General features: G+C 40.5%; 1 protein-coding gene across 1 annotated transcript; it reads right to left on the reverse strand.

Annotated features, from left to right (window-relative positions):
* Positions 1-436: 436 nt before the first annotated feature.
* On the reverse strand, positions 437-14,663 carry epyc (epiphycan). Its single transcript, XM_015055910.1, has 10 exons — positions 14,380-14,663; positions 10,975-11,128; positions 5,092-5,257; positions 4,233-4,757; positions 3,831-4,001; positions 3,430-3,552; positions 2,914-3,072; positions 2,554-2,756; positions 1,734-1,829; positions 437-1,501 (listed from the first exon to the last, which is right to left on the reverse strand). The coding sequence occupies exons 2-10, from the start codon at positions 11,119-11,121 to the stop codon at positions 1,331-1,333; spliced, it is 1,761 nt and encodes a 586-aa protein (XP_014911396.1). The 5' UTR covers positions 11,122-11,128; positions 14,380-14,663; the 3' UTR covers positions 437-1,330.
* Positions 14,664-15,316: the final 653 nt, after the last annotated feature.

Raw genomic sequence — 15,316 nt, forward strand, 5'->3', positions numbered from 1 at the left:
GGTAACTTTATGTAACAGACCAACACAAAATAGTGGATAGTTGTGAAGTGTCGTCTGTCTCCCAGTCGAGAGAGTTTTTTCAGATTTTTATTAGTAAAACATTTTCAAAAACAATGTATCGTTTACCATGTATAGATTCAGTACTTTATGTTGGTTTGTCACATAAAACCCCAGTGAAACATGTTGAATTTGGTTTTTACGGTAAAATTCAAGGCAGGTGAATAAAATTGCGCAGCACATGATTGTATTCAATTCCTCAAGTGGATGTTTGCGATTCTGCATATTGTTCCAAATGTGGATGTTTTGCAAAGAATGCAGATATATTTATGGTTGTATGTTTCTTTTCTATTTTATGTTGTCATAGAAGGTAAAATCTACCAACAATCTTTTTTAAGTTTTCAATAAAAAACAAAAAACAAAAACATTGAGCCACCTCTAGATTGGAGAAGTCTTTAAAACGACTTTATTCTCTTGTGGTTATTCCATACAGGGCACACAATGACAGTATTCTAAACCCGGTCCACAACCAAAAAAAACCAAAAAAAAAAAACAAACCAAACCCACCCACCACCTCCATAACCTAACAATAGTCTTTAATTAATCGACTCTAGACATTAGAGTTCTTGATTTAAACTATTGTGCACAGTTGAAACAGGACCTTTTCAATCAAATATAAAAAATTATGTCAGTTTGTGTAAAGAAACAAAATCTAAATATATTTATTTTATATTACAGTACAAACTTTACAACCAGAAGTTGTGTTTAAATGCGTTTGGTTTATTACGTTGCATCAATTCTCATCCAGCTCCAGCTTCATTAAAGTCTTTGCTTGCATACATTGCCAAAGAAGTGTTAGTCATTAATCTTAAAATTAATATTTATTTATTTTATTTTTTACAAAGTGAACCTTTAAACAACACATTACTGGTTGGCTTTTGGAAGAGACGCTGAACAGAAAAATAAACATCCGATGAGGCTCTTTGAACAATACAGATTTGTACTTCTGAAGTATTGGCAAAATAAAAAGTTTGTGTGCTTGTGCATGTGTATTTGAGTAAAACTTTATACAATTTATATTGTGTTGGCATGAAAAATACTGAGGAACAGGAAGAAGGTAGTGTATATGTGCTTGATTGTTGGAATATCAGTCGTATTTGCTCGTTGGGCGATGCCGAACATTTCCGCGCAGATTGCACGCAGTCTTACAGATTGGCTCCATCTGTCAGCAGCATGTAGGAAACACACCTTCGGAAATGACTGGTAGTTTGAACAATGAATATAGCTTAACTCTGCATGTCAGTATGTACAAAGGAGTTTGCAGGAGTCTAAGTTAGATGAGATTCCCGATGGGTATACGGGGCAGGCAGATGTAAGCCTGCGGGGTCTTGCTGAGGTTGATGGGGTTTCCGTCCAGACGGATGTCCTCCAGCGCGTTTCGGATGTAGTTGAAGTCGTTCAGGTTGCAGAACGTGTCCTCGTGCATCATCTGAATGTTGTTGCGCTGCAGCAGAACAGGCAAAAGAAGGTTTTTCAGTCGTTTAGTCTCTTGAAAATTCTGGTTGATTTAGTTCTGAAATCTGGCAATGAACAAGGAGAGAGCTGTGCGATTTAATGATGGTTGTTCTGTTTGGAAAGATGTTTAATTCAAAGAATGCAACACCGTGCACTGAAAAATATACACCCCTCCATTAGTGAGCAGTCAGCAACAAGATATGAAGCCAGATTTGGTGTACCTGTAAGTGTAGAGAGCGTAGGCTGTCTGGTAGAGGCACTGGAATATAATCGACGTCGTTATCGGTGAGGTAAAGGTACAGCAGGCTAGTCATGTCCTGTAATCCAGAGAAGAGCAAAGATATTACTTGTTTTAACATTTCATTTGCACAACAAAACATTTTTATTTTCCATTGTAACTATCCGTATGTTATTTATAGAATAATATATAATGCTCATCATTGATTCTGCATTTATCTTATTTCAGGGCGGAACTATTGCTGCCATTGAACTTTGTGTCCTCTTTGTCTTTCAGAGAAAGTACTCATGGTTCTGTCTTTTTACATTTCGCTGTGTGTTTTTACCAATGGAAATAATTAACCCTTTTTTTGTTTTCCTTTCTGACAGAAAGAGCAGAGGTAGTGAAGCCATTTGTTTGATTCAGCTTTGATGGAGAAGGGATGTATCTAAAATGTACAGGCTAGTAGCTGTTGAGGACTTTTCTTTTCCACCCCTGTTCTAGACTGAGTCATTTACAAAACTGTTGCTGCTATTGCTTTTGCATATGCTTTGTTCTTCTTCCCTATATAAAATACAACTAGCTCTGTCTTTTCTTGGACAAAGTGGTTGCCATTAACTTGTATGATCTGCTTCTGTCATAAAGTAATTCTGTTCACTTTTAAAACCTTTCGATGACGGATTCCCTGTTTGTTTAGAGTCAGTATTGGGAGTCTGGCTTAAAATGAGACCATGCAATGCAAAAGGGGCGAGTTTGCCTCAAATTTTCTGTCAGCTCTGCAACCATACTCATTGGAAGAAATCTACTGAAGAAGGTGTACGTACTTTAAACGCCTCTTTATGAATCCCCTTTGAGCCAATGTTGTTGTGGCTGGCATCAATCAGAGTCATGGTCTCGGGAAGGGCTGGCAGCTGTGAGATGTGATTTTCTCTGATTATCACCTCCTCCAGCTCAGGCAGGCCCATAAACGTCCTATCCTCAATAGAGGTTATTTTATTAGCAGTCAGGTCGATCTTCTTCAGCTTGTCTGGAAGGCAATAAAACACCATCCTCAGATACTCGTGCTGTGTGCTCACCGACCGCTCACACCTACTCTGGAGTTGTAAACAGTGAAAAAGGTTAGCTTCGCTTCTGGACATACCTGCTCTAATACCCAAACATTTTCATTCACACGGGACACATACTCATGTTGGCGAAGTCGGACTTGCTGATCTTTGTGATTCTGTTGTAGCGGGCGTAGAAGTGAGTAGTGTCTTTGGGCAGAGGTGGAACCCTGTTGAGCTTCAAGTCGTCACAGTAGACCGAACCGCCGAGGCATGTGCACAGCAAGCAAACGGGCAATCCTGGAAAACATCGAGAGGGAAAAGGCATGGAAGAATAGAAACAGAATTCAAATGTAAATCATACAGGGCTGAAGATATTTCTTAATGTACCCCAAAAGCCCCCGTGCAGGATTGAGGCTGTTCAGAATGGTATAAACCCTCACCTCTTAACCTGAAATGACCCGAAGCCCAACATTTACACAGACGTAAGCATTTACAAATACTACAGTAAAACCATACTTTATGTGTTGAACATCTCCAGTCACAATATATTTGATGTTTTTCACTTTTTCCTTTATGCTTCATTGGTTCAACTGCCTGTTATGACTTTGATCTGTTAAAACTCCCAGTCAGGATTTGGCTCGGAATAGTACTAACCTTCATCAATAACTTCGGGCTCATCTGGCTCCTCTGGCAATGGGAAGCCAGAGGGCCCTTCTTCTACACTTGTTGTTTTCCCCTCCTCAGGGGATTTAGTTGTGGTTGGAAAAGGCTCCTCCTCTTGTTAGAGACAAGATTAGGTGTTAAAAACAGAGGTTAGATTGAGGTGGACACGGGACAGGAAGCGGCGAAGCAGTTTAGCAGTGTTAAACAAGTGTTTATGCATTTTTCTGGATTAGGATTACATGAACATCATTTTTTTTTCGGTTAATGACATGAAAGGTGATTGCCAACAAGGTTAGAGAAAATACTTGAGACAAAAACCACATAAAACAAGTTAGGAGGGTGTCTAAGATCCAATCTTCCATTTTCCTTTGTCTTCAATCTTAGATACTGACCTGGTCGAATTGTCACAAGGATCACAACGTCTCCTGAGCCAGAGACACTAGGAAGTCCAGAGGTTCCAGAGACCTCTGGGTCTACAGAGCCGTCAATGTCTCCCGAGGGCATCCCAGTAGCACTCAGTACCTCCTCGGGGATTTTATCCGCAGAAGGGAGAAACTCCTCCTCTTGTTAGAGCCGAGGGTTGGTGTTAGGAGTTAAGAGGGACAATCAATCACACTCGCATTTAGAATGAAACAAGATGTTAGAAACTCATGATTGTGGTGGAAAAAGTTGAATACAATCATAATGTGCTGCACAAATAATTAAGGTCAACATTTAACTACATTATTGAGGAGAGCAGTTAAATGGAACAATAGTTAATTAGCACGAATCACACGCTCAGTCAAGGTACTAACCTCCAGATATCAAAGTTATCCCTGAATATCCTGACACAATAGAGTCCTCAGAGTCCCCAGAGGTTCCAGAGGCCCCAGAGCTCAAAAGATCTCCAGAGAACCCAGAGCCAGACTGGTCCCCAGATACTCCGGTTTCAGAGGGGAGTTCAGTGACAACTTCAGGAAGAGAGTCTCCCGAGGCACCAGAAAAAGCAGACCCGATGGCTGCTCCAGATCCTGAGACGTCCCCAGATATCAAGGACTCCCCAGATCCACTGGGTATAACGAACTCTTCTGGAACCCCATCTGTCAAGACCTCCCCAGATCCACTGACCACTCCACTGGCGTTAAAGAATTCTTCTGGATCCCCAGATATCAGAATAATGTCACCAGAAAGATCCCCGGAGGCACTGGAGGCCACTATGTCTCCTGAGACGGCAGACCCAGAGGCCCCGGAAGCTGCTGAGGTTTCTCCAGACCCCACAGAGCCTCCAAAATCCCCGGAAACATGAAGAGTATCGACCGTTGCCTGACGCAGCTCCACCTCTTGTTAGAGACAAAACGAGGTACTGATAAACAGACAGACAGGACTGAAACAGATCATTGATCAGATTTGGAGAACAATGATGATTGGGTTAAAAACATGAGAAACAGACACAGTCAACACAACACATTTAACCACCGACTGCCAGTTAAATGGGTAACATGCAAATGGGAAACAGGACTGCCGGGGTGGGTTGAGATGAAGGATGAATGGAATACCCAGCTATTCCAAAAACACAATAAGAAAGGGAAATTCTAGAGCCCTCTATTAAATTGCGTGCACCCCTATGTCTAGTGGTAATATAGTTAAGATCTAAATGTATGTGCTTCTTCAGACCTTTCTCTGTGTCTGGACCCATGAGGACACCAGATCCACCAGAACCCTGAGGGACAGCTTGGGGTTTTAGAGGCAATTCTTCTTCCTCTTCCTCCTCTTTTTCTTCTGCTACTACTTCTGGTTCAGGATAGTTATAATCCGATCGATCCGGTTTCTCATTCTCTGGCTGAAAGAAAAAAACTAGCAGTGAGTCAAGACATAAAGCGTCCCGTTTCAGTCCTATTCCTAGCACTCAACTTCTTTTACCAACAAATTCTGGTTGGTTCTCATGGATTATTTTTGGTTCTCTCATAAAATGTCATTTTAAAACCGTCTTCTAACAGGGAACAGACAATATTTGCAAGAAGAATACATTCCGAGAGCCCAAATATATTTTTGAGAAAGAGTGTACTCATTGTGGGGAAAATCGTTACTCATGTTTGAGTGCCATTCACACGCTGGTGGTGGTAAACTATTATACTGAACAGGACAAACTCCTATTACCATTGTTGCCATTCAGTCATTATTGAATAATTTTAAGTCATGAATTTACATAAACTTTATTAGGTTCCTTTTTGGTCTTCAAACCTGTTGGTGTTTGTTCCCCTTTAAGGTGCTTCCTGCTGCTTTTTGCATATTCTTCACACCTGCTCCTTATTTGTTAATCATCACACCTGTCCTGTTTCACATTGTTTACTCCCTCAGAGTATATACAGTATCTTGATGGATGGGTTCTGTTTTCTTGCCATCCCCATTTTGTTTAGTTTTTTAAAGAAATTTGGGAACTTTAAAGTGATTTTCTTCCCTTGACTGGCCCAGATTGTGAATTGCATATGAAATCCTGCTTTTTCAACCACTTAAAAACCAAAGCACGTACCGTTTCCTTAATTCATGGTTGTTTTCTGGGTGACGTTCCATCAGCTACATCTAATTTTAGGTGAAATTGTGGTGTAATTTGAACTGAATACTTAATAGAATTTATCATAGAAGCCTGACCAGATTGCACGTTAAAAATCTAATCTAATAAAACTGGGCACAAAATAAATCTCAACGCAGGCTACTCAAAACTTTAGGAATTTTAACAACCATATTACGGAACTTTTATCACCTGCACAAAGGTCAGGAATCCAAGATGAACGTCTTATCTTTCACCACTAGATGGAAGCAAACTGTCACAAAAATGGCCTCAGATCAGATGCATTTATATCTAAAGTAAAAAATATACCTCCACTATTAGTAATTAATACTTTCACTTGAAAATTTATATATTCTGATTCTATAAATGTACAAAGATGTTCTCTAGTAATACAAATTATTGTGCAAAATGCAAAAAACAAACATACCTTACTGTTTACTACATAACTGGTTAAATATCCCAATTTTAAATGTTAGAGCTTCATGCAAACCAACAGGAAGTGAGTAGCCATTAAATTTATATTTCTTGAGACAAAAAAGTAAACATTTAAAGATAATAACCGAAATCTCTCCTCTATTCTTAACATTGCAAATCCCATCATAAGTAAAATTCTCTGCACTCATGTTTACAAAGCCAACCAGCATTAGGTTTAATGTTGGGAAACAAACAGGAAACCGTGCAAAACTTTATAAATTGCAGTTTTTGAGACTTAAAAGCTCTGTGGTGTCGTAGCTGCAGTTTTTTCTTCTTTGCAGTTGCCCTTCGGTGTCCTACTGTTTGATGGAACCTGCAGTTCTATCTTTTTTCCAAATGAGGGTAATGAAATCCCACACACAGGTAGTACCTGACGCTCCAGATGACCCAACCCACTAAAATCCGTAATGGTCCTTGTGGAACCAAGACACACATGGTAGCTGCAAAGATCTGAATCTGAATCTGTGCAAGTGAGCCAACCCGAATGTCATCAGATATCAACGAGCCAAGATTTGTCATTGGAAACGAGCCCAGGGAATAGATGCTTAGTAGAACATGTAGTACCAAGAAAGCAAGCAGGAGAAATACTAGAATAGAGATATTCAGCTCTGAATGTCATGTTCTAAAGTTAGCTTACACACAGTTTGGCATACAACAAGGTAAGTCTTTGAAAAGTCATGTACAGCGTTGGTTCACTGCAGCGCTCCCCTTCATTTCCCCTTTCTCCAAAGCAAACATACATACCTATGGGAAAAGAAGAGGTTAAAGGCTAGCGACCAAAAAATAAACAGATAAATAAAAGAAGAGCTCTGAAAGCAGCATGGGAAAATAAAATAAAACCTTGCATTAAGATGTTCAGAATGTGGAAGCAGGAACCAGAAGACTGCAGAGCTTCTGCCAATCGTTTCTGCTTGAACTGATATGAGACTGAAGGTGTCCAACAAGAACCTCACTCTTGCTGCCATGCATCATCATTCACACCGGACACAATGTTAAAAACAAACATTACCCATCACTAACAAAAGAAAAATAATTAAAAATCCATGTTTGGAGGGCATTCTCTCTCTCTTGAAAACGTTTAATGGAACTTTCTATATTTAAGGATTATCATTTGAAAACGTGTAGTAAAGAGAAACTCCTTGTCAGGATGAAACAGTTTGGCGCAGCATCATTTACTTTTTAAGTACCGAAATCATTAAGTATGCTAGTTAGCCCGAGCTAACTAGCAATATCCAGCACCAGGTGGGGATGGAGCGTCATCTTTTTTGTTAGACGGATCGTGCTCACCTTCCCCTTTGGCTAACTTTGGCTAGCTAGCAAACATTCTCACATTACGGGATTATTAAAAATCCTGTAGCCAAAGAAGGGTTATTTTGTCATTTGTTTTCTGGAATGGATAATATTTAAAAAATTTTGATTTTAAGTTTTTTTGTATGAGTTAAACAGACTAACGGAGTTTTAAAAATGTCCTGGGTTTGAACCCTGGTTTTGGGTCTTTTCCTGTGAACATGCAAACTCCAGGTACTTCAGTTTCTTCCCACTCCATAAACTCCATAAACATAAATCTTAGGTTATGATCGCAGGATTTTTAAAGTTGTTAGATACACGTCCCTAATTTGTGGGGTAATTATGTTCCGTTTATTGAATTTATTCAGCCAAGTCTTCTCTCAGGAAGCAAAAATGTATATATTTGTTTTGAAATGCCATTGTACTCTTTCAAGTTTGTCCACAAGTTAATGCAGCTATTCCTAGATCAAGCCCGTCTGTTATTCAAATCAAATAATTTGACAATATGGCCACCCGTTTTGTGATCATATTAACATCTGAATATTGATCTTAGACATATTACACAAAAAACTTGATCAATATTTTCAACATTCTCAGGGGGAAACAGAATGTAGAGTAAATTGTTACTCAACTTTCCAAACAGATGCACATGGAAAGTCCTTGAGTGTTTTAGATCAGGACTGAATGCACCCATGTTAGAGAAATGTTGCTACAGTGCAAAAATATAGAAATCTGAAATTGCTTCCTGCTTCATCTATGAGAGTGAAGAACATTGGCAAACAAAATGCATGAATGAGTCCAAAGATGGTGATTAAAGCATTCGAATGCAGCAGACTGAGGATGATTTGCTTGGATAACAATGTAGATGAGGCTTATATTCAACTGAAAGAGACAAAACCCAGAGGGAAGGAAGGTTAATGCCAAAGTAGAGTTGGCCATGAAAAGCAAAGACTCAGCATTCCAGGGATGGAGCTCATCACCGCCTCATTTCTCCCCTGAGGTTCTATGTTTGTATATGAAAGACATTTGTTCTTCAACCCTCTGAAAGTCTGCCCTTCACATTTCTCTGCGTTATCAAGAAAGCTAAACGAGATCCTTGGTGATTTCCCCGCACTACAATTACGTGTCAAACCTTTGAGTTTATGCTATGTGGAAAGCATAGAAATTAATGTAGCCTTTGTGTTTGAAACCAGGAGAAGTAAAATTACCATAAACCCCACAGAGCCTGAAGCAACACACTGTATTGTTCTGTTTTGCTAATTGTTATCAAATGATTTCCAAGCAAAACAGCAGTTTTCCCAACACTCAGTAATTGTGAAGTAATTCAGCCGTGCAATTTCACACTACACCACTCAGTCATGCTGATTAAAGCCTTAAAATGGCTGCGGTTACATTTCTTAGTCATTGTTTGGGGAGAAATAGAGTGGTTTTGGCTTGAAAAGGCATAAAGTCACAGTAAACATGCCTTACAAAACAACTAAAATTGGTTTAGATTATGTTTAAGCTGGTTGTTCGATGGCGAGCCACGTGAAAAGTTTATGTAGAGGGTTTGTTTTATTGAGGAAGCCTGGCCAGTTTCCTTGGTCGGTGATGCTGGTTAAACGCAGCGTTGCCACATCAGAATCAACTTAAACATGACTTAGCTTAAGCTGCTGGGAGCCATTTTTAATTTGCTCTTGTCATTAGCACATCTCAACTGCAACCCGTTCTTGTGGTAACGATAGGCCTATAGCAATTTAACAGTGAATCTACAAAAGCAGCAGTATAGCATGTTGTATTTTTTTAAAGTCAACATACTAACATGTTGCCGTGGCAACATTAGAAAAGTCACAGCTTAAAATAGCTTTTTTTTTTACTTTTCCATTTTGTGCACAAGCTAGTGCACTGCAGCACAACTTTAACTGCTTCGAGATTGGTTTATTTTAACTAATTGTTGTTTTCTCACCACTCCTTGTATTTTATATAATGGCTCTGTTAAAGCCTTTTGAAGAGAGTATTCACTCTCTGGCTACTTTTGTCGGGCGCTAGTGCCAAATCGGACTCCCTTTTGCCTTCGGGACAAGTTGTTTGAATGATTCCTCAGGTTTTATTCCATACTGACATTTGCCAGGTGTACATCCAGGATGTTTCACTACTTCCCAAAGGTGACCTATCGTATTGAAATGTAGTCCAGCACCTTTGTATTCCATTGTGGAATAATGAACTCACTGAGAAGAAAGTTGTTTGGGATTAATTGAGCTTTGCCATTTGGTGCACTTTTCTGTTAGAAAACGGATGAACTATGATCATAACAGGATAGTTAGAGTTAGTTCGTGGTATTTATATAGTATTCAATAATTAGATTTACCATTCTGATAAGTCATTTCCATTGAATGGCTACTCACTGGATGCTTTCTCTCTCTTTTTTTGGGACATTCTTGGCAAACAATGGTTTTTCTAAAAAAAATCTGTATTTTCTGAGCCTGTCTGGCAACAACAACCTTCAAAGTCACTTATATCCACTCTCTTTCCGATTCCAATGCTCATTTTGAACTCCAGCTAGTCCCCATGTCTAGTTGCCTAAATGCATTGTGATTAGCTGATTTGGTATTTCATAAGCAATTTAAGTAAGTTCATATTATAACCATTGGGTGCAAGGGATGCTTTTTTTTTTGTCTTAGCTGTACCTTTCTACTTTACACTTATTTTAAAATAGAAGTGTGCTTATTTGCAAGAGTAACTAAAATCCCAGCCTTCAACAAAAACTCAAGTCTAGGGGCAAAGAAGAATGAGGCTCTTATCGGGGCCAACTCATTTATTTTCCAGCTGAAACGGCTCCAGGTGCATGCAGGATTCTGGGGCATTGACCCTCTAACGGTGGCTGGCCAAAGTATAAACTGAGGAATGTTTGGCTCAATTGTACAGAAATAAATCTGTCAATGCTCCAAATCACTCCAGTTGCCATCTGCAGCATTCCAGTCTGCTCAAAGAACCCCATGACCTCAGCCCACAACCACACGTTCAACAAAAACGCCGCTTTAATTCAAAAAATTAACCATCATTTGTTGGTTTTGTTACAATCTTTGTTGTAACAAATGAGATGTCCAAAAATGGAAGCATCTCATGCACTGATTCATCAAATGTAAACTGATGGTGAAGGAATAAAATACTTTAATTTTCAAACGTTAAATAAAAGCTAAGGCGTTTGTGCAGATTGTGAAAGCTTGTGCACAGCTAGAACCTCTTACCTCCCCATACTCATAGTTATCTTCAACATTGTTTTCTCTTTCATCATAGTCGTATGAGTCAAAGTCCACCTGCCGGGAAAATCTGGGGCTGGCCGCCACCGCTTTGAGGACGAAGAGTCCGAACACGAGCCACAAAAAGATCCTCATGGTCCACCTGTACAACAACAGAGCAGCAGAATTAAACAGAGGTTTCTTCACTTTACTGGTTGCTTAACAAGTACAGTTTTTATGTTGCACGCGAGTATTTTTGTGGCGTAAATTTTTTTACGAGAATATAAAGTGAATACAACTGGAATTGGAAGCCTGTTACAGTGCCAAAGACTGAGGTTTTGACCTCGTTCCCTGACCACTAAGGTCACTGATCTTATTATGGAGGCGCAGACAGATACGGGACCAAAGGGCAAGGCGTTCTATTTCTGGTTAAACCAGTTTCATAATTTCATTGAGGAGCTCTTACGCCTCAGTTCACCTCTCCTTTTTATGGGAGACAGAGTGAAAGTCACTGTTTGACTTGTTGACTTGATCAGAGGAGATGATTTAATATGCGACGGACTAAGTTATTGTAATTGTTTTGCACCATTTTCTGGTTGGACTCAGACACGGTAAATGTTTATCCCAGCATTGCTTTAGTGTGGTTCGAAACAATCAGTGTGTTTATTTCTCATCAAGGTAAATGTTGAATTTTACACTTCCAGCATTATGTCTTTGGCACTTTTGTACTTTAACAACAAACGTCTAATAACTACAACTTTTACCCAACCAAAGTACTGCATTATTGTGAAGTAGAAGGAAGTGATTCACATGTTTCTTTAAAATTCGTACAAATAAGAACCTGTAAAGTTGGGCAGACATTTGTGTTCAGCCCGACACTTTGTGAAGTATCTTTTATGCTGCTTGTATTTGGACTCATTTAAAGGCTTCCCTCGTACCGTTACCTTTCACAGAGTCCTATTTATTCTCCACTTCTTGAAGAAAAACACCCCAAAGCCTGACACCGCCACTACCATGCGTCACAGTGTGACATTTTCACACAAAGGTCAAAAGTTTTCGGTTTTACTTCATCGTGCCAACAGACTGTCTTCCTAATGGTTGCTGTATTTAATGCATGACTGGTAGATACGAAAATGAATGACAAAATTTCAGATTTACAAAGTGCAGCACTTATTTCAGTCTCCCAAGCATCTCTTCATATTCTCCAGAATTTCCGAGTCTTTAAACTGCTCCTCTGATTGATATGCTCGTTGTCTGACTTGTCTGTCTACTTGGATGGCTTTATATTACGATATGCGGGATTTCTAAAAAAGAAAAGAAGTTTGTTTATCAGAGGAAAGTGGGTTGAATCCCAATGCATGCCACACTTTGTGACTGGTCTTGCATAAATTCCTAATAAAAACACTGGAGTTTGTGGTAAGGTTTTTGGAGGGCTCTGTAAAGTGTTTATTCCAAATTTGCTGAAGGAATAGCAAACGGATTCTGTTCAGTTATGTGAATAAATTATCAAGAAAACTTATTTCCACTCTGCATAAACAATGGTGAAAACACAGGCAACCTGGAAAATGGCTTTCATAACACTGGCACCAAAAAATGTTTGGACTGTCCTAAATTATGTAAGCCTTTCTGCAGTTGAATATAAATGGCCTTTGTTGTCCCACAGAGGGGAAATTTAGTTGGAATAAAATAAGCACACAGCTTTGAAATGTCTGGGATTTTACCCATAAAGTTTTTAAGAATTTTTCCCAATCAGACAAGAATATTTTACCTGCAGCTACAAAAATCTCAACAGAGACACTTTTAAAATAAACGTGAATCATTTTCAACACGGCTGTCGCCTTTGCATGTCCTGACCTAGAGAGCAACTGCTCATGATCCTGTTATTTCCTCTGGAGCGCAGGCCGTTAAGTTCACGAATTACTCCAAAGCGGAAAGCACTAATAAGATTAGCATATGTTAATTACTGCCTAATAAGGTTAACTCCTTACAGACCTGGGATTTAGGATTAAAAGACTGAAAACATTTCAATGTGTCGGCACTCAAGACCCAGTGATGGCACTGTGGGAGCTGAGAGAGGGAGTCCTCCAGGCCAGGGCAGAGAAACGGTGAGCAAGGAGAGGGAGAAGAAGAAAAGAGGAGCGCTATGGAGAGGGAAACACAGACAAGATGTTGGCCCTCAGGGTTAGATGGAGAAAGTGCAGTAAAAAAAAAAAAAAAAGTTGAGTCCGGGCGAGTAAGTGAGAAAAAAGGAGAGGTGAGAGAGGTTCCTGCGCTAACCCGACCCCTCGGCCTTCACAGAGAGCCTTTATGGAGGCCCGCTAGTCTCAGCACTCAAACTCCAAATTCCACCGAGGTTTGTGGACAGGATGGCAGCAACCTGCTGCAGCTCATGAGGAAAAGCTCCATTCAGCAGAGACGGGGCTTAGGCACACACACACACACCCACACACACACACACACACACACACCCACACACGCAGATGTACACACACTTATTCATGCATGGAGTTGGAAAGATGCAACCCTCACACATCTATCTTTCAGTGGCAGAAAACCAATAAACTGCAGCTATTTTGGAATGAGGGCACACAAAAACAATCATGAAATGCTTATCCAGTTTATTTTTTGCACATCACCACAATAAAACACGGATTATAATATCGGTCCCTTCTCTGACTTCAGCATGAACTTGATGCACTTTGCTGAAGGGAGTCGACTGGTTGGCATTGCTACAGAAATGGACCGATCAGGAGAAATCCAGCACAGCTAGACTGAAAGAAGGACTTTTCTAAAGACAGCACAGAGCTTGGCTTTTATACAGGCCATCACAGCGTACAGTGTGTGGAAGCTGTGTTTGTGTCTTTCCTCTAGACTGCCTCCTTGTTATGTTTGGCCACACGTTGGGCATACCTGATATCCAGCGATTCTACCTTTTCTCCCTCAGAAGCCTCAAGCAGACCCAGTGATATTCCCTCTGATGGAGAGCATAAACGGCCACACTCGCACTAACATCATGGTTTTGTGAGTGTAAAGGTTTTTTTTTTTTTGTTAAAAGCCCGAAAAATCATTCGTGCAAATAATTTGCAACATTCCAAAGATCTTTGCTGCAGAACCACCTGTGCCTGGGAAGACTTGTGCATAGAAGAACTGCAATTTAGCAGCTTCAAGTTTGAGCGTGCAATTTCTGAAATTATGAGCCCCATTCCACCTACGACCCATTCTTGAAGTTTCGCGTAAGTGAATGAAATTACCAGTAAGAAAAAAAGACGTGAACGCGAGGCATCTAACCCAAGCCGGTTGGTGTTGCGGCACCTGTTTAAAACCTGACTACCACTGTTTTTAAAAGGGTTAACCATGCACCTCAGCCTGCCTAATCCCCGCTACCAGCATGAACACAGCAGTAAGAATGCTTACCTCTGTCTCCTGCTTTCCCGAATGGTCCCTTCAGCCGTGATGGAGATGCTGAGGGCTCCGAGACTTGGCCAATGGTGAGAGGTCACACAGGTAGCCTTGAAGAACAGGGGAGTGTAGGTGATGGTGGGGTGAGGGGGAAAAGATGGCTGCAGATGTGACAAGTGTCTAAGTGTAAGTGTGTGTGTGTGTGTGTGTATGTGTAGGTCTGTGTGGACCCGAGTGCCCTGCCGCTTATGTGTGAAGGTAGGCACTGAGACTGATTGGACAGGAGCGATTGCTTTTGGTCCCTCCGGGTTCCCCCCCCCCCCCCCCACGCCTCACCCCCTTCGTGCCGTACACCCGCTTGCACAATCGCCTCAAACGGGACACACACACTTCAGACACAAAGGGAAATGGAGAGCAACCAGGAAGTGGTGGCTTATCCCTTACAAGCGTACCTTCTATTTTTTTTTTTTGTCGAATCAAACTGAAATATTTGTCCTTCTTTTCCTGAGGTGAAACTCTGGCATTTGTTGCTTTCATGTGCGAGGGATCCATGAGGCCCTTCTGCACAATGGGACCTCTGTGAGGAGCTATGTTAGCATGGTGCTGAGAGGAAGTCCCAGCTCAGAGGACGCTCTCTGCCCTCCCTCCTTTATAGGTGAAGCAGATTTCTCTTTGCGTCGTCGCTTGCGCAGATCAACGGAAACCCAAGATAAATTCTTTTTATTTTCCTTTTCCAGCAAGAAGGCGTAGCAGCAATCACAAACGGTTATCAGACACTTTGTCCGCCTGTTCACTTCAGCCGACCTTGAGCCCGACTCTTTAATTCAGTTACAATAAACCACTAATTTAACTCTTTCAACATAGTAATTGTTCTATGATCTTTTTGTTGTACTATGTTGCTTATGTTTAGGTCACTGTTAATAATCTGCTGCTGCACAACATTTCTTTAAGT

The sequence above is a fragment of the Poecilia latipinna genome, unplaced genomic scaffold (genome assembly GCF_001443285.1).
Source record: "Poecilia latipinna isolate Pla-1442-1.1 unplaced genomic scaffold, P_latipinna-1.0 Scaffold1341, whole genome shotgun sequence".
NCBI classification, from domain to species: domain Eukaryota; kingdom Metazoa; phylum Chordata; class Actinopteri; order Cyprinodontiformes; family Poeciliidae; genus Poecilia; species Poecilia latipinna.

What these genes read in the sequence shown, in the direction of transcription:
- epyc (XM_015055910.1), bottom strand. Translation starts at nt 11,121, where the DNA reads ATGAGGATCTTTTTGTGGCTCGTGTTCGGACTCTTCGTCCTCAAAGCG. An exon ending in GCCCGAAGTTATTGATGAAG is followed by an intron (nt 3,073 to 3,429) that starts GTTAGTACTATT and finishes GATGTTTTCCAG; the next exon opens with GATTGCCCGTTTGCTTGCTG. An exon ending in GTCCGACTTCGCCAACATGA is followed by an intron (nt 2,757 to 2,913) that starts GTATGTGTCCCG and finishes ATTGCCTTCCAG; the next exon opens with ACAAGCTGAAGAAGATCGAC.